The sequence below is a fragment of the Aythya marila genome (assembly GCF_965140915.1).
Source record: "Aythya marila genome assembly, chromosome: 17".
NCBI lineage: Eukaryota > Metazoa > Chordata > Aves > Anseriformes > Anatidae > Aythya > Aythya marila.
Genome location: NC_139058.1, coordinates 3,586,753 through 3,609,671, shown reverse-complemented (window position 1 = coordinate 3,609,671; position 22,919 = coordinate 3,586,753). Strand labels below are relative to the sequence as shown.

Genomic DNA, 22,919 nt, shown 5'->3' with positions numbered 1-22,919 from the left:
AAATCCTGAGAGTCCCAGCAAGTATTACTTATTAGTCTTAAATACTTTGGTTTGTGGCTTTAAGTAAAAAAAAAAAAAAGGAAGGAGAGGCTAAAGCACTCTTTTTCAGTGGTTAATGGTTCTCACAGAAAGAGTAAGAACACTTCTTTAATTTTTATTTTTAAATTGAATGGCTTCATTGCACGTTTTACACTAGTCTGTACACTGCACTTGTGGCACCTTCCATACTGGCTCAGAGCTCCTTTTTCAGGGAGCAAATGTAACCGACTATCCAATATGGGAATGGTTCCTTATGCTCTAACCTGCACTTTTTTTTTTTTATAAAGGGATTATTTTTGTTTCCTGAAAACCATAGACTTGTTCTGGGTATCATCAGACAGCATGGGCTTCTAAGCTATTAGAAGCCCATGCTGTCCCTTTAAAATGTGTGCATTTAGTTTGAAATGTAACTGAGTTAACCAATTCATACAAGAGGAGAACCTGGCATCCCCGAGTTTTATCTCAGCCAACTGGGACACGGTTGCCTTGTATTTGTCCTGGTTCCCCTACTCCTGCCTAGTTAGCAACAGGTAGCCCCAACGTCTCTTGTTAGACTACTTGATTTTTATGTTTGTTCTTTTTTTCTAGGAAAGAAAGGCATACTGAGAGCAGTGTGAGTATGTAATTTTGGACGGGAGCACAAATCTGACAGTTTTTTTCTTAAATTCTGATCAGCACCTCCAGCTCACCTCTGCTTCACTCTTGTCTGCAGCCTCTGAGTAGGACAAGCAAGAAAAAATGGCTCCCAAATGCTGCTAAAGCTTATGATGTGCCTTCAAAAACTTGGAACACGTAACCTTTGTGAAACCTGGTGAAGGATTCCTGCCTGCCCTCTTTCCTTCCTCTTGCCAGCTGTAGTCTTAACCCCTTAAGCTTTTTCTGCAGCTGTGTGTTGGTGTGTGTTTCCTTCGGGAGCCTTGGATAACAACTATTTGTCAGCTTCCCTTAAAAAAAAAAAAGGCACTGGCAGGATGAAGACAGCTGTTCTTCCTAATTGTGGTAATGCTAAATTTCCTGTGTAACGTATAACTTACAGCAGGGTTGTTGCCAGTCAGAGAGGATTTGAATGTCCACTAGCCCTAAGGCCTCCCGTGTCGTCTGCCTGTGCACCTTCACAATTCAGTCACTTGCTAGTTTAAAGCCCAAGAAACACTCGTCAGTGTTGTGCCTTGTCAGTTGTGTGGTAGGATTTGTTTCATGAATTGTGGGGAGGGACAGGGAGAAGGCTGTGTTCCTGAAAAATGATTGGTTAAAGACAGCTTGTTATTCCAGAGTTTACCACGTCTAAGTGTATTGCATTACCCAGCAGTGGTTTCGGTTTTGGGTTTTTTTGGTTGTTGTTGCCATATTATGATGGCTATCTATTGTATGAGTGAACTACCCTGCCACTTGTTCAAGGCCGATGGAAGGCATCGCTTCTAAACACAGCAGAAGCGATGCTTTGGGCAATTAAAAATGTTTCTTACAACCATACAGGTAAACCTTAGTCTTTGTGTGTGTGTGACAAACTTACTACATCTTTCCTATATCTATACACAGCAACTCAGAGCGTTTCTAAAACAAAATGCAAATGATGAAAAACACTTCCTTTTCAAATGTGTTTATTGAGACTACTAGCTTAGTTGTAACATACTATTTAAGGTCAAGTACACCTAAGTGAACACTACCCTACCCAGGGTGGTGAATCTTTGCCTCTTTGTTGTTTGTTTTGTTTTTTCCTTCCCTCCCTAAAGCAGTGAATTCTATGAGAAAAATCTAGTGCCTAACTTCAAGCTATCAATCTGCATTCAAAGTGAGACAAACACCTTGAAGCACCCAATGGGAAATGTGCCTTGTGGTGTAAAGATCAGCTTCAAAAACAAGGCCAACGCCCATCGCGTTCCTTCTCATGGAGGTGGTGTACACTGGTGTCCGGAGGGTATTCTAGAAGAGGGTGGAGGAAAAGGAAGACACTGAATAGTTCTCAAAGTGCATGAAAGTGGAAACAAGAGGAGCCTCTATGAGAGATGGTTGACTTCAGAAATTCACTCATTCTGTTTCTGTAAGGAGAAGTTTCACACTGCATACTCTAAAATGCTAGTGGTAGTTCTGGTTGTGCTAAGAGGGAAATGACCAGCAGCTACTGAGATTTAAAAATAGGAAGAAGGTGATAAACAAATGTATCTCAGTGTCCCCAGAGGAAACGTACCTGGAGTTTGAGCCTGTGCGCTTCAATGGGGATTATCTTCAGAATGGGTAACTCCACCACCAGCACTCCGGGCTTGCTTTTTGTAAGGCAGCTGTTCTCTATGTCCCAGTCTGCTCCTTCCAGAAACAGGCCAGAAACAAAGCAACCTGTAAAGGCAGAAACGCGACATCTTGTGTAAGTCAGGCCACTAAAAAACACTGTTTAAGGCAACGTTATTCCTACAGTGGATCTCCTTGGCATTAATACAGTGATGACAAAACTTATCCTTTCAAACTGCATCTACACAGAGGTATATTTACCTGTGGTGTCTGTCTGTATAGCACAGCTGTGAGCTGTGGGTTTAAAAAAACATTTTCAAATTAAAATTGGCTCAGCTGCATTATATGTGATAAACAGGAATAAATACCAATTTCCTACCAGTTTTCTTCCCCACAGTGGATACCACCCTTGGTATTTGCTCACGTAATAGCCAAGTTATGAGAGAACTTGTTCACTCTTGTGGGACTGAAGGTTAGCTCATGCTGACAAAAGGTGTGGGTTTGGACAGAGTTGTTCTAATACCAAGCATTTTTGTTGAAATTTTGGTAAATACAGAATAATCTAGGCTTGACGTGACCTTTTTTTGTTGTTGTTAACTGATAGCTATATTTGGCAAAAAAACAGATTTTTCTTCTCTGTTTCCAGTCAGGTATGATATTCAAAAAGAGTTGCTTACCTGGACCTCTAGCCAGAGGTTGTTGCATTTAGTAATTAGAACACTGGCATTTCTAAGAGATATATATACACAATACGTAATACAACACAGTTATATTTACTTTTTTTTTTTTTTTTTTTTGCTTAAATACATTATTTGCAGTGTAAATGCATTTTTACTTAGTCTTAGCAAGTTTATAATGCTTTTCCCATTAAGAAAATACATACAGAGATATAAGAGAGAGACAAGGAGAGGCTGGAAGTTGAAGAAATATACAGGTGTGCGTGAAAGAAGCTGAAGAAAGATAATCATTTGTGTATACACTTGCTCAGCAGCAAAGCAGGAACCTGAACCTAGCTGATTTCCAGCTTGTAATCACACGGACTGTTAAAACCATAACCATGCACATTGTCTGCAGAGGTATGATCTAAATAATTCCATTCAGTAGGCCAAGCAATTTCTCTCCCTCACCCCTCTGGCCCCAATTAACTGCTTTTTTTTCTCTTCAAATGATCATAAAACCACTTACCTTGTATAGACCCTTCAGTGATGTCTTCTGCAGTCCTGTATTTAGTCACCTCAGTGTAGAGGGTGGAGTGATCCAAGGGCCACCTGTTCTTCCTGCAGGTGGCCTGAACAAGAGCTGTCAGGTACGATTCTGGAATGTGCAGGCCTGAGAGCCACATCACCTTTGGTTCACACTCATTAACCTGCAATCAGTCCAAGAAGACAACCTGCAGCACTTGTTCTCTTCTCCTACCACCTCACTCAACTCAGAGGCCAACCAGTTTAAAGCGAGGGGCCGGGCTTCCTTAACTCCACTGTTGTACAATGAATCAGTCTCATTTTAGGTAGTAATTGACATTAGTTCAAGTAACTTATTTAAAGCAGCGTGGTTTCAATGACTTCTGCACCCCAGCACTAACTTGCACAGCAAATCATGCAGGTTAACAAAAAAGAGAACTTTATCTAGAATGTCTTACTCACCCAGCTGGTGTACTGGTTATACCTAGCTCTAAAGAAAATGATCCAATTTCCAAGTGTTTTTAGGGTGTCAGGGGCCAGCCGCCGCCAGATTCCAGGAATCTGCCCATTAAAGAGAGCCCGAGCCACATCGTCCAGTTCACTGCTCATTCCAACTTCCCCAGACAAGGCCTGGAAAGACAGTGAGAGTCCTGAGTGCCTGAATGGGCGCAGTTAAAACCCAACTGATTTCACCCAGTAGCTGTGCTCTTACGTACCCGCTGTAGTTCAGCCAGTGACTTTGCCATGCGAATGATCAGCTTATTAAAACGTTCCAGTTCCTGCAACAGCACCACAGTTGTAGGGGATATGTCTAGTCCAAAACCTTTTCGTATCTGGGCAAGATCAAATACTTGTGGTATCTTGCTTTCTATATCCTTAGCGACATGTGCAATATATTCATCTCGACTAATTCCTGTACCAGATTCACCTGAAACAAAAATGGATTAGTGAGACTAAATCAGAATAAATTATCCCTCCTGTTATTCTCTAAGACCATTTTGAGGGCTGACTCACCTTTTGGCACCAAATTCTTTGCCCAGTCCCTGTGGCACTGACATTTGCACTAGAAGACTTCCCACATGCCTCAAACTGTGCCTCTGGGCACATGCTGAACAATTTCCATGCTGGCAGGACTAAGCAGTTCAGCTGCTTTGCTTGCCTCCCAGTCCCTGCTGTTTTGCCACCTCTGTTCCACGAGGCCACTACACATTGTGCTGGCAGGCAAACACTAACCTGTGTAGCCACAGAAACCTCTGCGTGCCAGCCCGTGGCAACGTGCAGGGTGCAGGCAGCGCTACTGGCTGCAGCGTCCATGCCAGGCCCCAGACCCCCTGAAGTGGGCAGGGGCACGGTTGGCATTGCAGTCTCTTAGCACAGAGCTCACCACCTTAGTTCCTATTCATGGAAACAGTCCAAAGCGATGGTGAATGTACCTGTCTGAGGCTGCAGCTCAAGGAGATGAGACCATAGATCACGAACTGCCTCTGTGTAATACCCAATCTCAGCATTTGCATGAAGCCCAAACACCTCTGGTGTATTAGCAAGTGGCAGAGATTCTATCGCTTCTGCAATACAAAAACATGTTTCATAAATACACCATATATTAAGCCACAGCTACCAGACTGAAAGAATGCCGTAGAGAATTCCATGAGTGGTTTTTGTTATTGTTATGATTGAAAAAAATGAAATGCTATAGCTGATTTTGAAATACTGCAAGGACTGAATAAACATTTTAGAGCATGAAATACAGAGACAGCCACACCCTCCCCACCATGGAAAGGTACCACATTTCAAACATGCTGTTTATCTGGGGAGGGTTTGTTGGGGTTTTTAAGAACTGTGAAGAGCTGGCTGGTAAGCTCACATGTTAAGAGGGCCTGCTCATATGAGGCAAAAGCATTATCAGCTGTGGATTATAACTTTGCAACATGTACAAATACTACGCCTGAAGTTACTTCCGATTTCTCATGTCCAACACTGGCCATGGGAAGAGCAGGAATACTGTAAGTAGCCTTATTTATTTCTAATGCTAACTTAAGTCCAGGAAAAGCATTGCTTACCAACAAAGTCATCTTTTACAATCCCTCGTGGAATCTTATAATCAACCTTATCATCTTTATAAAAATGAAAGGTTTGGAATGTGTCAAATATGAAATCACCAAGGTACTCATCCATATAGACAGTCAGAATGCGACGATCGAAGCTATCAATTGCACGTCCACCATACATGACCTAGAAATAATAATACTAATACACCACTGGCTTTTGGGGCAGCAAATACAGTTTAAAAAATAAAATCACTGAAAGGTCCAAAGGACTTCCTGCTGCAGTGACTGGCTGCTGCAGTGACTGGATGATTAATGCTGTTTCCCTTCAAGGCTTCTCTAGCTCCCTCTCAAGGGGAACACATGAAGTGTTTGACTCAGTCCGCTAACTGCTCCAGCCCACTTGTAATAGCCAGTCTTGGTGATCTATGTGTAACAGGAACTCCCTTAGATAATATCTCAGTTGTGATTAAATGCTGCAAAATAACATCTTGTAAGATGTCCTTGACTTTGAATTGGCCAGCTGCTACACAGCGCATACCACGTACAGCACTGCAAGAGCTCTAGAAATACCCGTTCGTACAGCTCACATCAGCAGTACTCCACTGTACTACTAATACTGTAACGCTGTGCCGTTCAGTACCTTTCATCAGAGGATCCCAAGGGCTCTTTCACTCCAAATTAATTAAGCCCCATAACTCCCCTGTTGTGCAGTTAAACACAATGGCCCTGTTTCATTCAGGCAGTGAGACAACCGCCCAGGAGAGATTCTCAACCAGCTTTACTTTATGATGCAGCTCATACAGAAAGGAAGCTTCATTTGTCAGGGTTCTTTAGCCACCCATGTTGCTTAGTGACATTGTAGGCACTCACCTCACCAATAAGATACTTGAGACTGCTCCACGGGATTTTATCATCATTTTGCTGGAAAGCTTTCGTCAAGTATGTGTTAAGAATTTCCATGCAGACCTAATAAAGTTTTTTAAATGTGCGAGATAAGATTCATAAATCATCTATACAAGTCCATAGATTTTACTTCACATAGTTCTTGTTTGAAAACTAACAGTAGTTTCTTCCTCAAAGAATTAGAAAGTTAAATGTACATCTTGTTAAGAAAGGAAGCCCGCAAGGGAGGCAATATAATAATGAAGGACTGGGAATCTGATCTTTAGTGGCCGAAATTGATGTTATAGAAGATGGTGAGTCTACATGAGTCCACAGCAGCAGAAGAAAAAAAGGAAAAGGGAGAGGCAAAATGTTACTGTGAAAAAGGATTAAATCTGGATATATCGTTTTCAAAAATAATTTGAGCAAGTCAAAAATATAGGAGCTATTGTCACTATTTTCTTACCTGGAAATCGGATTCATTAAAGTCATATGGAACGTTCCACCCAATCTTCCCAAATTTCCTTCTCTCCTGAACCACAGCATGGAAAAATGCCAAGACATAGACTAAGGATTTAAAGGCAGGATGTGGGCATTGCTCTAAGGCTTCTTGGGGAATTTTGAAGTAGGTGGCTTGCATATTTGGCTTCAGACCATTAGGTGGTTCTGTTACAACCTATGAAAATAATCAGGGAAGCCATCAATTACTGAATTGCCTCAGGAAAATAAACAGCAAATGCATCACATTCTCTAAGTAAGTTACACAATGCAAACGTGAAAAAAAAAAAAAATCAGCTTCCTGAATTCATATCAATATGGGATTTTTTCTTATATAAAGACATGAAACTGACCTTTTAAGTACATCAAGGTAAAAATACATATGTAAAGAGAAACTTAATATTATTTTAGAAATAGCCATGTTACTGGAAAGACATCAATATTTTATCATACTTGAAGATCAAATTTACTGAAATATTACCAGTACTTTACACATTTTGCTGTGTCCTACATATCACAATAGTAAAACGGCTTAACAGTCTCTAACATGTCTTTACTGGTGATCAAATGAAGGCAGAGCCAGCTTCCTGGCAACATTTTCAAAGTGCTATAAAACCTTTGATCTCACTGCACATGGCTAGACCTACAAAGTGCGTATCTGCAGTCATAAATCAAAGATATGTTCATGCTCACTTCTCCCCCACTGCAGAATTAGGCACTGCTGGAGATGAATATTCTAGAGCTGTCATTGATACACTAGAGCACATATTGGGTGGATCTGTTATACCACTGCCTTCAGATCTGTGAAATACAGTTATTATGTTTACAGGAGTGGTTCACCACAACAGAAATAAAGTAGCCACAGAAAAGAACATTAGGACAGCATCATGGCTTGCGCCTTCAAAATAATCAGCTCAGCTTGCTTGTGAACTAGCAGCTGGAAACCATTATCCTATTACAGCGTCTGCTCCGCTGGTACTATTGCCAGGCTAGGCACAGACCTCAGTTCTGTACTTCAGCATCTGGGACTGACAGGATTATTTCTGACTTGATATACTTGTGGCAGCATTTCAGTCTGAAGAGCATTTGTCACATCTCCAGGTTTACTCACAAACCTCGACTCTGAAATAACTGCTTCAGGAAAAAATATGCTGAACAGCTTTTACCCAAAAGAAAAAAAAATCACCAGAAGATAAACAGGATGATGAAGAATGTATTTGGCTTATGAAGACAAAAAGCCATACAGCCCAAGTCAACATCCTACATTCAGGTCATGCTCCTCCCAAAGCCCCTCTGTTTTGCTGAATACGCGGGCCATGTCTTCCTGACTGGGGTTTCCCCATTGCACAGTACCTTTAATGACTTCTGCAATATTCCAATTGGAAAGCCCTCGGTAGGGTCGGTAGTCAGCCAGAGGCGAAAGTCTGGGTGAGGTTTTGTAATTTTCTCCAGAGCCTTTTCCAGAGTGACAAGCCACCTCACCAAAAGGTGACAGTTCTGCAACATCAGCCACTCTCCACTAACTGCCACGTTCTCCAGCATCTGCAGAGCAATCTTGAGAGAAAGAAAGGACCGTCTGTTAGTAACTCTCCCTTTATCCTGCAAGCAAACCAGCTCTAATGGGTTAGTGCAACAGATTTCTTCCTGCTAGCAGGTGATCAGAGCCTAGGAAGTGGTGTCTAAACAAAGCTAATTGGAACTCTCCCACTGACCAAAAACACAGCAAATTCAGTCAGCTGCTAAGCTGTGACCACAACCAAAAAAGAAAGCTACAAGAAAGACAGAAAGAGCAGCAGGATCCTGTTGTTGGTAACGAACACTGTTTTCCAATCAGCTCATGTCCTTACACAAAGACAGGGTCACCGATTAACCTTTGAAAGGCTGCAGAGTAATGTCTTTTCAGCTCAACTATTTTCTAACATGAAAACCTAATTCTGAATGTAGCCTAACCAAACCCATAAAATCAGCCTAACAGCCAAATGCTCTCGCTCACATTACAGGAAAGCATTATTCCCAGGCTGGCATATTGTACGCTATGTCTGAAGCACAAAGAAACTCCATTTTAAATGGAGCAGGCCTTTGGAAAGGAAATTTGGCCAGGCCCGTGACAATAACAGCATGATATGCCATTCTCACACTAACTCACTGCCCACAGAATGTCTCAACCTCCCACTGAACCTACCTTTTCCTGGCCTTGTCCCATGGCTAGAAATTTCAGTCTGTCCCCTCCGAAGCCTGTCCTCTCAGCCAGTTTCATGAGGTCACTAATGGGATCAGAGCCAGGACTTAAGATAAAAACAACTGGTGAGTGGGGACTGCTCTGCTCAAAGATAGCTTCAAAGCTGATCACAGGGGGCTGCACATACCTGGTAGGAAAAGAAGCACCATAAGCTGCTCTACAAAAAAGTAGCCATCATGTGTAAAAGATGACTCTTACACAGACATCAACATCTATAGCAGACTACATAGAAATGGAACAGAGACAAAACATGCTCTACTGTTTAGACAAAGTATACAAACCAGTTACATAACTGAGTACAACTCCAGTTCTGTGTGAAATACCTTAACAGTAGTATTCTAATTTAAAACAAGTTGACTTACTTCTCACTCATTGTCAGAGTAACATAGTTTGTTACTGCCCGATATACCCGATCCACTCGGAAACATCGCAAAAGTAGGAGTTTCTGAAAGCCTGAGAGATTGTTTTGGTACTGCATGGGGAATGGCATCTGCTCCAGAGCATCTGTGTCATACCACTGGCAAGAAAAGGTGGGAGACAATGCAGATGGATCAAATGGATCTATCAATGAAATTACTAGGAAAAGCAGAGCAAAGCTATTTGATTGAGGAAGGGCTAAGATACTCAAAGAGAACAAAGAAGAAAGTCAACCAGCTGAAAAAACATATTGAAAGATTTTACAGCATAAAGCATTCAAGTCCAAAAACACATCTGTACTTTAATTATATGACGAGTAATTCTCTTAAGATATAGAAAACAGCAACAAACAGTATTAGCAGATTGCTTACAGAAAGATTCTTATAAAGCAAGAAGACATGGAATGAAACTGAAGGCAGAACAAAGGAAAGCCTTTGCTTGTAACTAGCCTATAAAACTCATTGCCACAAGAAGATCAAAGTACAATTTAGCTGTACAAAAACAACAGCGAAATATTGACTGTTGATATCCAACAGCAAAAATTCCACTGACTCGAATGGGGCAAAGAACTCATCTAAGGCATTTGACTGGAAAATACGTACAATATATCAGAGACAATACTGGGGGGGGGGGGGCATTTAAATAAGAGCCTTAATTCTTCTGGAAATAAGCCAATCACTGAGTTCAAGAAGAAAAGGAAGGCCTTGACAGAAAAAGCCAGCGGTGACATGCCTCCTACAGAGTCCTATGGCACATTGCATCATACTTGAACATTTAATTCCAGAAGAAAAACAAGGAGAGAGAACAGGATTGCAGAAAAGCACGTACATTTTTCCATACATCTGGATTTTTTTCCACATCATCTGGAAGAGATTCAAATTGCTCAGGAAATAGTTCAGACAAGCGAATTAGGTCTTCCCAGCCTTGATCTGGAAGCCAAGCGAACGGTTTCTTTCGTGTACTCTTCTCCAGGGAAATATTGCCTAGTCACATTCAGAAACCAGAGTGACTGTCCATGGCATAAATTCTCCAATACATGACCACACATACAGTCCCACTGCACAGAGGAACCATTTGGAAATTTGTCTCTGGAAGCACTATAAGATTAAACTGGTCTGCTAAAGTAAATATGCCATTTCACAAGTGCTTGCAAAAGCCGAAGGTGTATCTTCTCAACCATTTCTAAAATTAATTATAAAAAGTTAGAAAGTAACAAGACATTATTTGCTCAGGTAACATTCTAATTGTCCATGGCTAATACAAGATTTGTCAACAACTGTAAGTGAAAACAGATTAGCCTCTTCACTGTTTAACAAATTCTAAAACAACAACAACAAAAAAGTAAAAATCCACAGTTTGTGTAAACCAACATATTTCAGCTGACTTCAGGTTCTAGCTCTCACAGCAGATCATATCTAGACAAAATCTATCTTTGAAAGATCTAGCTATCACCACATATAGCTATACATTTTTATATATATATATATATATATATATATATATATATATATATATTCATGTTACCTTTTAAAAAGAAGTCAAGTTCTTCTTGTGGAACATTGTCATCAGCTTGCTCTATCTTGATAGTCATATTAAAGGAGAATAATAACTTGTGCTTCTCAAACAAGCCTGCATTAAAATGAGAATATTTTCAAAAATATGGTGCTAAAATGTGGAACGGGAGCAACCTTTAAATCTACATTCTGCATCTGGTCACCCCACAAAGACCTGGGTGATCAAAGACAGGGCTTTGGGTCAGGCTTACAGAAGTATGGACCAGCTACATGTTTGGAATCAAAATGGCATCTGTGAGAAATATCCAGGAATGCAAGATCCATAACAGCAATTTGCCATTTGTAAATCCATTAATTAAAGCATTTTTTTAGGTTATATTTGTAACATGCATAGTTTCTTCAAACAGAAATAGAAGTAGTAAGAATAAACCAGGAACAATGCTGAGATCTGAACAGTAGTGAATGTGTTTGGTAATTTGCCTCCAATGTAAACCAACTGAAAGCATGGTTTTACCAAGCATTTGAACACCACAGTACCACTAAATTGCACTAACCTGTGCAGCCATAGTTATAGGTGTTCAAAGTCAATGCATCCATGATGTTTTCTAACCTCTTCAGAAGAATGGGACTGGGCATGGATTTCCGAAGAGAGAATCCAAAAACATCTAAGAAGGAGACCAGGGAGTACTGATACATGATGTTGACAACAGACATTTCAGACAAAACGGAGAATAAAATGGCTCCCCTCCTGGCAGCTGGTCTGTAGCCATCTCGAAGTCGATCAATATCCACCGCCGTTGTCGCAGCCAGATTAAGTTTTTCAATCACCTAGCCATACATAGATATTATGCACAAGTAATTAACACACGGGTCCATAGTATATATAACATGTCACAATAAGCAAAGCTATTCTGTGGCTAAGCCATGTTGAAACAATAATGGCGAACATTTAGGACCTAAAAATATTGCGTGTAATGGCATGCATTAAAACCATATGAACATCAGGAGGCAAGATACTAAAGACTAGTAACGTCCATATATTAACTTACTTTTAAAAAGACTATATTTATGTAAAAATGTAAGTCATCTTTAAACACTGTACCAAAATTTCTCTTAGAAGGCAAACAGGGCTTTGTGAAGAAATAAGAGCTAGTTATCTTGCATGTCCCCTTATAGTCTGAGGAGTAAAAAAGATACTGATGAGGCAAAGTCCCCATCCAACTGTAGACATCTGAACTATGTGAAAAGAATCATGCCCTACCAGTGCCTCTCTGATGACTATATTCAGAATCTGGGCAAGTAACCCTAAAGAAGTATGAACTGTAAAAATCAAAGGTTAGAATAAACATCCCACCTTGTATTATTATGGAAAGTAAAGACAAAGTTTAACACAGAATCATGGAAATAGTGTGGGACAAACCCTCTGGGGATGTCTAGTCCAACTTTCTGCACAGTACTGGACTATCACTACCACTAGATCAGGTCAGCTGTGGTTTTGCCCAGCTGACCTGCTCTAGTGGTGCAAACCTCCAAGGACAGAGATTCAATATCCTCTCCGAATAACAAATATCTTAATTTTTCATTTCAGATCTGATACAATCCAAGATGGAGATTCTTTCAGCTCTGAAACAAATACATCACAAACCCTTTGACTTAGAACTGTAAAGAACCATTACTTTGGTCCTTATAAGGACTTTCCTGAAGGTAGGATTTGTTTCTTGGATGCAAAAACATACTGCCCAATACTGAAAGATGCAACAAACTTGTAAGATTTCTTCATTGCTTTCAACCTAGTTCCTAGCTTCAAGGATGAAAGAAGATGAAGCACAATGAAAATGAAAGAAGTCCTATAAGCAAATATCCTTCTCCCCAAAAAAAACAGAGTTGGTACCTCAGTAGCTTTGCATTTCGTCTCTTCCAGGGTTTGCACCAAGTCTAAGTTGTCCAACATGTTTCCTGTGGAAGATGTCAGCTCCCGAAGGAGAGAGTCTTCCAGATCTTTCAACAAGTTTCTGTTGTCACTTGTCTCCTGGATGAGATGTTCTCTCTGTTCTTCCAATTCCCTTCTTTCAAAACCCGTAATGACACTGAGCAACTGATCCTCTAGACCTTTTAGTGTAACTACAGATAGAACGCAGCACACAGGTTTTTGTTTGTTTGTTTTGTTTGTTTTGTTTTAAATAAGGACAGCCTTTAGACAGTTAATTTCATCTTAATCATCTCATAAAACTACAGCAATACAACTGAGTGACCTGGTTAGTAATTGTATATATTGATTCTACCAATGCATCCTAACCTGGCAGGTCTACAAACAGATCTTTAGCTACGTTTCAAATTAAGAGAGAGAAGTGAGAAGAATTTTATATTAAGTCAGATGACAAGTATAAGGGAGACTATGAAGTTTCAGAGTTTTGTTGTCATTTCAGAAAACCACACACGCCCTAAACTTGCACTACAGCATAATCACTACTTTGTTACTAAACACAAACTATTGCTTACCTGTATAATTGATAACCATAGCTTTGCCAAACACAGAGGGAGTATACTTTGGGTTTGCTAATTTGGTGTTCAGGTACAACCTAAAATTACTGTCATAGTCAACCTCTTTGTCGCCCAGGACAATGAATGTTCGCCCCTGTGCAACTTTGATATTCTTCTCTAAGACATTGTCTATCATAGGATCAATGTATTCATCAACACCATGAAGCAAGAAAGGATTTCCATACTTTATGGCAAGTTCTAGTTGTTTAAGGAAATCTGGGTCATTAAAGGAAGCCATCTGCAAGAGAAGAATGGGAAGATATGCAAACAGGACTGATTCAATTTTCTGAACATCGTTATTTTTACAATAGCTGCTAGCACTAATGAAGATTGCTCTATGTTGCTCTTTGCCTTTACTCTTTAAATGATATAAACTACACTGGTACAGAACAGTAAAAATGCTCTTTTTCTTATCAGTTGAGAGTGACTTCCATTTGAAGAATTATTCCAACTATGCCTCTGACTGCGTTACTGTTGTACAGAACTCCATCCTGGAGCTGAGACAGAACGCAAGCAACGCCAGCATTTTGGTTATATTATTTTTCTTGTACTGAGGCTGTCCAAGATCCTGAAAAAATAATCATCCCCAAGGACTTGAAGGTCATGTGAACAGTGATACTTGCTATCCATTTTAGAGACACAATAGTCATCACATTTGTTTTTATGTAACTGCATAATTGTTCCCCATTCAAGGTAACAAGTATTGATGCAGCTTTTAAAACAACAAGTAAAGAGGTTAAAAATTTATCTTTACCCTCAGGTTATTTTTTTCTTCCTTCTTCTTAATCCAATTTAATGCCTGTTGTTGTGGGTCAATACAGAGTGGAAAGCGGCTTGCATATGTTGTCAGGATGCCATTCTGGACGGAGAGCTCATCTGGAGGCAATCCTTGGGAAACCCACCTGGGAAGGCAATGGATCAAAGAGTAAGCTGGAATGAAAACTTGAGTGGAGAGCAGGACATTTCAGTAGGCAGTAAAATTATGCAATCCATTGAGCATAGTATTAGAAACACAAGCAAACGTATAATGTATGGGATTGCAAGAGCAATATAACGTATGGGATTGCAAGAGCAGCGTCAAAACTCGGACTGACTCATTGCCTGAGTCATTTGTAACTACACCACTCAAAACACCAACTGTTGTATTTGCTGAGGAATCTTGCAGCAGTTGAAACATGGATTACCTGGGCATGCGTTTATTTCCAAATGCACTGAATTCAATGAAAAGACTCCTATTAGGCCTTGAGTTGAACACATATTATAGGTAACTCACAAAAAAATATGTATATATAAAAAGGTATTATATGCGTGCAGGTTCACTGAATGTCCTTGGAATATAAAGAACAATGGTCTGTTATAGCAAATAGCCTCTGCTAACCAGGAAAAAAAAACCATCTCCTTCCTTGCCATCTTTGAGGCATGAAAGTAAAATGCTCTCTTCCCTAGAATGGCTGTGCACTTCCATCCACAATGCCAATTCTATGCTACAGATTCAGATCCAGACTCCCACTTTATGATTTCACATACAGTAGTCATTGGACTTCTTTACTGGACATACCTGCTAACCTCCACTTCATTAGTCAGAAGGTTTTCTAGCCTAAATGGTTGACTGAGAGGGATCTCTCGTGAGAGGACATCTTCTTGCCACATTTGATAAATCATTTCATTACGAAACTCCCAGTTGAATGCTCCTTCATAGCTCAGAAAGGCAGCACAGAGCAGACAGTCTCCAAGCAAATTCAACTTTCGTGTTTTGTAGTCCTCTAATTCTTTTGCCCACCTGAAAGAAAAATAAGGGAATCCTGGGTGAGTTTGTAACAGGGGGATGGGAATTATGTACATTAACTGCTGCTAATTTAGCTGTAAATTGAGACAGACCCTGAAACTTACAGTCAGTAGTTCTCTCATTATTGTGATGGCATCAGACACTGAGTTGGTCTGAACCTTCTCCCTTTTAATCTTAATTCACCTTTCTCATCTGCATTAAAATTGTTGTTAGTATTTTTCAAGGTCTCATAAATATTAGTTAGAATTAATATTAACTCTTCACAGGAAAAAAAAAAAATCATGGGAAGAGGCATTCCCAAAAATGTCTCAGTTTGATATATTTTATTCCTGGCACATGCCCATCTAATGTCAAGAGCGATCCTCTTTGAATCTAGATTTACCTCTCGTTCTCAGATCCCAAGCCAGAGATGAGTTTGTCAGCAGCTTCTAATCTCCGCTGCATAATCTCTGCTTCTTCTTGTAACTGTTGTTTTTCTTTTATTGCCTCTTGATATTTGTCCCCCAAAGCTTTAAGTTCTTCCTGAATTGTAGCTAGCTCTGCCTTTATCTTTTCCAGTTCCCGCTTACTTAAGTAATAATTCCGTTCTAGCCTCGCCACCTACATTAAGAAGGAAATATAAGAGTATCAGAGGAAAGAAAGGCTTTTGAGAGAAATCTTAAATTCTTGGATTTCTTTTGGCTATCTCATTTATTTTAAAGCATCCTGGTAATAAACAGTGTAAGTCAAAATAACGGGCACAGTTTTTCACCCACCTCCCCCCATCCTAAATATATACATTATGGTCTGAAACTGTAGTTACAAAGCAGATAAGTCTCCTAAACCAGATCTTTCAACACTTAAGTTATATTAAGCATGTATATGTAAGCAGTCCTACCAATTCCTGGCAGGTCTGCAAGACTATTATCCTGTACAAAAAGGGAGGTTTGTCCACTCAGTAACAATGACCTCAAAAATTGTGAGGCCCATCATCTAGTGAATATAGTTTATCAGTGGTTAGATGCATGTCACAGAATCACAGAATTTCTAGGTTGGAAGAGACCTCAAGATCATCAAGTCCAACCTCTGACCTAACGCTAGCAGTCCCCACTAAACCATATCCCTAAGCTCTACATCTAAACGTCTTTTATGTAAAGAGCTTTTCTTGAAGAAATTTTCTCTACATCATCTTCTGGACATTAGATTTCCTTTGGTAACACAGCTAAGTTTCCAGTCTTTATAAAAAAAAAAAAAAAAAAAAAAAAAAAGAAAGAAAAAAAAAAAAGAAAGAAATTAATAGAAAGGTCTGTGCTCAAGGGGCATGGATATTGTGTACTACTGAGCTCTACTCTGTCCAAATGCCATTCATTTTGAAGTATGCTTTTAGTAGACAGTTAAAAAACTGTGCTTTTCTAACCATGTTAGATTACCAAATGCCACCTGACCAAATTCCTCCACCTCCTTCATGCAATGGAGTGGATGGGAACCCCTACCACAGCATCACAGCACAATAAACACAGCAGTTTATCACTGAATATCACATTTCTCACCCCTACTGCAATATTTATAAACACCTCTTGTTAAGCACTTCAGAGTTCTTAAGTGGGGCTGTCTGTGAAACTGATGTGTTATTTTTCTAATAACAATCACGTTTTGTCCTCCTCAGAGTTTGAATCCATACACTCTACCTTCTCTCTCTTTGGCTTGACTTCTCTAATTACATCACAGTAGCTCATCACTGCTTCAACAAACTTTAACATTCCCAGGCCTGCTCTGCTAACAAGTTCCATTTCAGTGGCAGTAGTATTAAGATTCTTTAACAGAGCTAAATGGGCAAAAACAAAAATATTGAAAGTGAGTTAATTATAGTGCAGAAATCCTCAAAGAAATAAGGTTTCCATACCAGCAATATTGAGCAACAATATGACAGACAATATGAAACATTTGTCAAAATATTAAAGAGACTCTGAACTTAAGATGAAGGTACCAGGCTAGAACAATAACAAAAAAAATACTGCTAGCGATTTCTCAAGTTCTTTCTCCAAAAAAGGAGTGCATACAGGAGTTGTTAAGCATATCTCAGTATCATGGTTTATTTTCGCCACAGAAGTTAGATGCCATTTTGTTGAAAGAATCAAATTCACCTCTTAATGGAGCTATGGATTACAACTTTGGGAGTACCTGCAAAGTTTGGCCAATAAGCTTTATATATAGCTCATCTTCTTCCACTGTGTACATATCACATCCAAATTGTAACCACGTGGATGAGGTTGTAATGCTACTTTCTGAGTATCTAAAAGCAAACAGGGGGCCTGCTCAGCTGTCCTGTTTGTTTCTTGCCTGCTCTAAGCCAAAGTGTATGAGGTCCTAGCTAAGGCACAAACTGGATGTAACACAGAGAAGGTGTTTATACTCTGAAAAATCCAGTAATGCCAACAGCACAACATCTGCAGCACCCCAAACATGGCTGTCCCTTTGCACAAAGTGAATCCTACCCTTCCAAAGAACACCAGAAGGATTGCCACTGACACAGCTAACGACATTAACAAGTTACTGCAATCATTCCAAGTACACAGGTCAGTTACTTACCTCGGATAGATTTCACTTGGCTGTAAGTAATTCCATCAAAGTTTATGTCCATCAGGGATCGCAGGAAATTTGCCTCTGACATCATTCCTTTGGCTGTCTTCCAGTCTAATTCTTTGTACCCTCTCATTATAAGCACACATTCCAAGACAGCTTGCACCTGTTTGGGGGGTTTCGCAAATGATCTAGAAAACAGGTGAAAGAGATAATGGAGGAGACAAAGCACATGATGCCAAACATGTGCTTCCTATTAAGACTGCCAACAACAGCTAGTGCATAAGACATCCTACTCAAAGGGAAAAACATATTCCAGCCCAGACAAGAAACAAATAACTAGATATGAGCTCAAAACCAACTGTTGTATTTGAGCAATTTGATCAATAAGAGACTAAAGGATTTCAGCAGTGGAAGGCCTAAAACCCTAATCTGTATTTTTCCCTAGGGCAGTGAGGCAGCTGTCCTCTGGGAGTAGCAGTACAGGATAAATCCACAGATCTACTAAAAAAAATGAAAATAAGCAAGTGTGACAGGGAATGGAAAGCTCTTACTTTTTCTGGGAGAGCCAAGGACTGGATGTGCTTTCATATGTGTCCCCAAATACAAGGTGTATTTTAAAAACAAAGGAGGAAGTAATTCAGCAGAGAAGTATACTTTGATGCTATCAAAGCATCCCTGAAAAGTAACTGTTATGTGTTCCTACTCATGCAGAACAAAAACTGAGGAAGAATGAAGGGGTTTGGACAGCCACTGCTCAAGCAGAAACCAAAGCAGTTTCCAGTGCATCAGACACAGGGTAGAAATTACAGGGAAGACATCAAATGAAGGACAGGAAGAACAGGCTTCAGGAGACGTCCTGGGCTAGAAGTCAGGAGATTCTGTTGTGACCTCTGCTCCCGGACAACTGATGTCCTGACCTTTACCCACACACTGTGAATACAAGGAAGATGAAGCTAAAGTTCAGACCTACAAACAAGGGTCTTGGCAGTGAATTTCCAAGGGTTTATGCTACTGTACATCCGAATGAATCACCTGATCTCAGTAACATCAGACTTGTCAAGCTTCTGCAGCTCCAGTTTGGCAGCTTCTAAAACAGGCATGACTTCTGCCAGAGCTGACTCAGCCTCCATCTTCTCCATAGCAATAATCCTATTCTGTTCCTGTATCTCTGCAGCTTTTTCTTCAGCCAGTTTTTTCTTCTCCTCAGCTATGAATTGTAAAAGCAGGACCATAAGTGGGTTATTTAAAATTTGTGTGCAGAACATGTACTAATATAGACTTGCTCTTGGCTGAAAATCAGAAATTACCATCAACTCAGTACCCTTTACAGCTAGCTTGCCAATGTTTACAGGGCTTCATCCATCAGCAGTCTAGGAACACTGTTAGTGTTCCACACAAAGCATACATAATCTCTTTTCCTCCTATGCTTCCCTGTCTTTCCTCTAAAAGCAATTTTCTGAATGACAAGGTCCCTTGCTAATCTTGCTAATTTCTCTTTCCCACTTTACACCCTATACCTTGGTAAGGGAAGACAAGTGCAGAACACAGTAATTAGGTGTGCAAAGCAATGGCAATCTGAGTACGATACAGGACCTACTCTTCTAGCAAGATACTAAATCAGCACAGACAGAACAAAAGGGTCATCTCCAGAAGCAGTCTGAGCTCTTAGAGTGTCTTCTGACCCAACACAGACTATGTAAGCCCTGCTTAGCCTGTGGGACTCTTCAGTATTTGTAAACCACCTACCTACTTCTGTGTTTGCCGAAATCTCTTTTAACAAAGCCTCACAAGCAGCTGACTTTTCTGCTAACACAATCCTTTGCTCTGCAAGTTTCTTGTTCAGCTCAACCAGCTGTATACTAGCTTCTTTCAGTTTATCTAAGCCTCCATCCAGCCTTTTACATTGTGCTAGTAAGGAAACAAAAGAGAGAAATATTACTGATTCATTGGAATTATTGCACAGCAATAGACAATGTCATGGAAGGTAAATGTACTTATAGGTGCACTTTGTAGCAGGGCAACCTCAGTTGTGAAAGGAAAATCACTGTGAGAGATTTTTTGTTTCCTAAACCGCTCACCCTAGATGGTGTTAATGTCACCTGAGCTGCCACATAGTGGCCCAGCACCACAGCTTATTTTTCCTATTACACTGTCATGTTTTATCCTTTTCACATATTTCAGTGCCCACAGAAGTACGAGCAAGAATTGCTGCTTGAGGAAGAATGTAAAACCGTGAGCTAGGCTGAGCTGGTATTAAATCTAATCACTCTTTCCCAAGCAGACAAGTGTCTGTTTTGGAAACTCTGGCTAAGGTTCATCCACAAAAGACTTTGGGAAAAACATACCAGTAGACAGATTATGAACATTCATATATGGCCAGGATATTGGTCCAGCGTCAAAAACAGATGTCAGCACAACATTTGAGATAGTATAGATAACATTTTTTTTGTATAATGTGGGTAATATGTGGGATATTCACCCATTTTCACCACATTTCACTATTTTATTTTTAATATTTAAATTGTTTATTAAAAAGGAGAAAATGGCTACACAGCCTTACCTAAAATGAACTCATTTTTCTCCTCCAACAGTTTTGAATAAGTATGGATAAAATCAAGGTAATTCTTTGGTGTAACATGGTTGCTACGTCTCAATTTCTGCAGAAACCTCTTGCTAAAATCCCCTACTGATTCATGCACCACGACCATGTGCTCAACCACTGACTTGGAAATCTCTGCTGGAACACGTGTGTTACCTCCTAAAATTGGGCCAAGAAAATAAAAACAGATCAGACTTTTTTTAAGAGTATGTCAATGACCATCTTCCTTCTTTAACATACATTTAAGCCAGGCGAGAAAAAAAAAATCTGCTTTCTGGAGCAAAAAGCAAGGTCAAGACAGAGTTCAGAAGAGAACACAGGCCTCCTGGTAGCAGGTAGCCACGTCACATTGTCTCCAGAGTTGGGAGACTGAATTTCACCAATTTTTTAAAATCTAATTGAGTAGGAAAATTGCATCCAAAAACATTTTTGACCAGGATTTTGCATTACCCATGTAGACTTACAATAGCAATGACAATGGGAAAATGAGACCTACAATAACTTCAAACTAAAGAACACGTTTCTTAGGCTAGCCCAAGTGTTAAGGAGTTAAAATACTGACACTTTACATACCTACAAAGGATTTTGCAACTGCAAACAAGGCTTGTGGGGGCCAGGGCAAGAACCAATCAATACCAGTATTGTTGACAAGACCTTAAAATAAAAGCATAATGTTACCTGAAACAATTCCTTTGTAAAACTAGACCTTAATCTGCCAGATTGTCCTGTGCTTCATTTGCATAAAGAATTAGCAGGATCTGTCTTATTTGACTCCTACTTAGGAACAATAATTATCACAAAGCCAATGCTTCTATTTTGATAGTAAACAGTCAACTTTGCATCTCTGTCCTGCTAACACTATCATACTGTTTTTTAGACTGTAACATTCTGCAGGATACAGTCAAGAGCAGTAACTAGATGTTTTAGTATCTGGGCTGGGATTCCCACCAGTACCCCTCATTCATGTGGCTCCTGTCTCTCAAGACTCCTTTCAGCCACCTGTTATACAGCAATGTCCACCTGGCTCAGGTGTTTTTTCTCTCAGTAGGTGTCCCTATCATTCTGCTCTTCTTTTGCTTTTGGATACACAAATGTTTCACTTACCACCATCCTAGTTTCATAACGATTTAATATGATGCATTCCTCTGTAAGTACAGAAGAGAGGCTGCAGACATAGGCTGCCTGTGTACTTCCAGGTCAATGAAGATGACTAATTGATTTCTAACCATTCAGCTGGAAAATGAACTGATCTGGTAAATGTTAATCAATAATACACACTGATATGTGGTAATTAACTGGAAAAAAAATTACACAAGTGTCTAATCATGAAACCTGCTCTTCTTAGCTTTAGTTGCCATAAAGTGTGAGTGCCTGCTGGAGATTTTCTCTTGACTGCAAACCTGTGTTTCACAGGGAAGGGACTAACCAGTGTATACGATTAATACCTGGGAAATTTCTGCACCACATTCTCAGATTGTCTCCAACTGGGGACATTCCCAGGACAATATGAAGGTTGCTTGTACATTTGTTTACAAAATATTGCCAGATACTCTCTTTAGTTGGATTCACACCAGCTTTAGTAGCTTCATCTCCAATCTGACTCATTATGGTGTCTTTTTCATCATCTGGAAAAAGGGCTGGCACCATTCCTGGAACATAAGGACAGAAGAATGCTAGTGAGAACAACCTGTAACCATAGTGCTGGGGACAGAGAAGATGAGAAATCAGAGTCACAGGTTTTAAACTTAGTTCAGCAAAAATGATTCTGGGCAGTTTTGGATGAACCTATTAATCTCTCCTCCTTCTCTACCCCAGGCCACTATGGAAAATAGAGTAAGTACTTAGGATGATGCAAGGGGATTTAGAGGAAGATTTGGTTTTGTTTGGGCTTCAGCAACATAAACAAAATGTCACAAGAACACAAAACATTTTTAACTCAGCAGAGGAAATCATCATTAGTGTCTGCAAACCATCAATTCATTTTCATTCTCTCAGTCACATGGTAATATCGCATAAATTCCCTAATGACTGCCATAAGAAGAATGGAACTTGTAGAACTACACAAGGAAAGGGCTGAGATTTAATACATCTCCTTTCAAATCAGACTCTATAGGAAGTTACATAAGGAGGGTGGTCACACAGTGCCAGCTGCTGCTCATTTTCAACTGCTGTATACAATAAAAGACACTAAATTATAGTTTAGAATAAACATACAAGCAGTTGATGCATTTCAGGTGAGTGCAATTCCAAAGCAAATGAGAGAAAAGGTGGGCCTGTGACTAAATGCAACTGTGAAGATGTAGTCCAGTCTTGGAAGAAATCTGAGACTCCTGCAACACTACGATCAGCGTGAACTAACCCTTATAGCCTTCCCAGATGCATATAAA

At 39.9% G+C, this 22,919-nt stretch overlaps 1 protein-coding gene across 1 annotated transcript in view; it reads right to left on the bottom strand.

Moving 5' to 3' along the window:
* Positions 1-1,785: 1,785 nt before the first annotated feature.
* DNAH10 (dynein axonemal heavy chain 10) overlaps positions 1,786-22,919 on the bottom strand; it is a gene marked incomplete at its 5' end in the record, with an annotated part of 56,055 nt that continues 34,921 nt past the window's right edge. Inside the window, 27 exons of the mRNA XM_082774406.1 lie at positions 1,786-1,962; positions 2,228-2,373; positions 3,451-3,631; positions 3,909-4,076; positions 4,163-4,374; positions 4,880-5,011; positions 5,507-5,678; positions 6,365-6,460; positions 6,843-7,052; positions 8,228-8,428; positions 9,057-9,240; positions 9,476-9,630; positions 10,359-10,513; positions 11,055-11,159; positions 11,599-11,872; positions 12,936-13,165; positions 13,544-13,823; positions 14,340-14,487; positions 15,144-15,365; positions 15,754-15,971; positions 17,039-17,175; positions 17,940-18,121; positions 18,966-19,140; positions 19,680-19,841; positions 20,494-20,691; positions 21,106-21,186; positions 21,978-22,181. Of these exons, the coding sequence (XP_082630532.1) occupies positions 1,816-1,962; positions 2,228-2,373; positions 3,451-3,631; positions 3,909-4,076; positions 4,163-4,374; positions 4,880-5,011; positions 5,507-5,678; positions 6,365-6,460; positions 6,843-7,052; positions 8,228-8,428; positions 9,057-9,240; positions 9,476-9,630; positions 10,359-10,513; positions 11,055-11,159; positions 11,599-11,872; positions 12,936-13,165; positions 13,544-13,823; positions 14,340-14,487; positions 15,144-15,365; positions 15,754-15,971; positions 17,039-17,175; positions 17,940-18,121; positions 18,966-19,140; positions 19,680-19,841; positions 20,494-20,691; positions 21,106-21,186; positions 21,978-22,181 (4,775 nt within the window). The 3' untranslated portion in view covers positions 1,786-1,815. The remainder of the gene's footprint in view (positions 1,963-2,227; positions 2,374-3,450; positions 3,632-3,908; positions 4,077-4,162; positions 4,375-4,879; positions 5,012-5,506; positions 5,679-6,364; positions 6,461-6,842; positions 7,053-8,227; positions 8,429-9,056; positions 9,241-9,475; positions 9,631-10,358; positions 10,514-11,054; positions 11,160-11,598; positions 11,873-12,935; positions 13,166-13,543; positions 13,824-14,339; positions 14,488-15,143; positions 15,366-15,753; positions 15,972-17,038; positions 17,176-17,939; positions 18,122-18,965; positions 19,141-19,679; positions 19,842-20,493; positions 20,692-21,105; positions 21,187-21,977; positions 22,182-22,919) is intronic.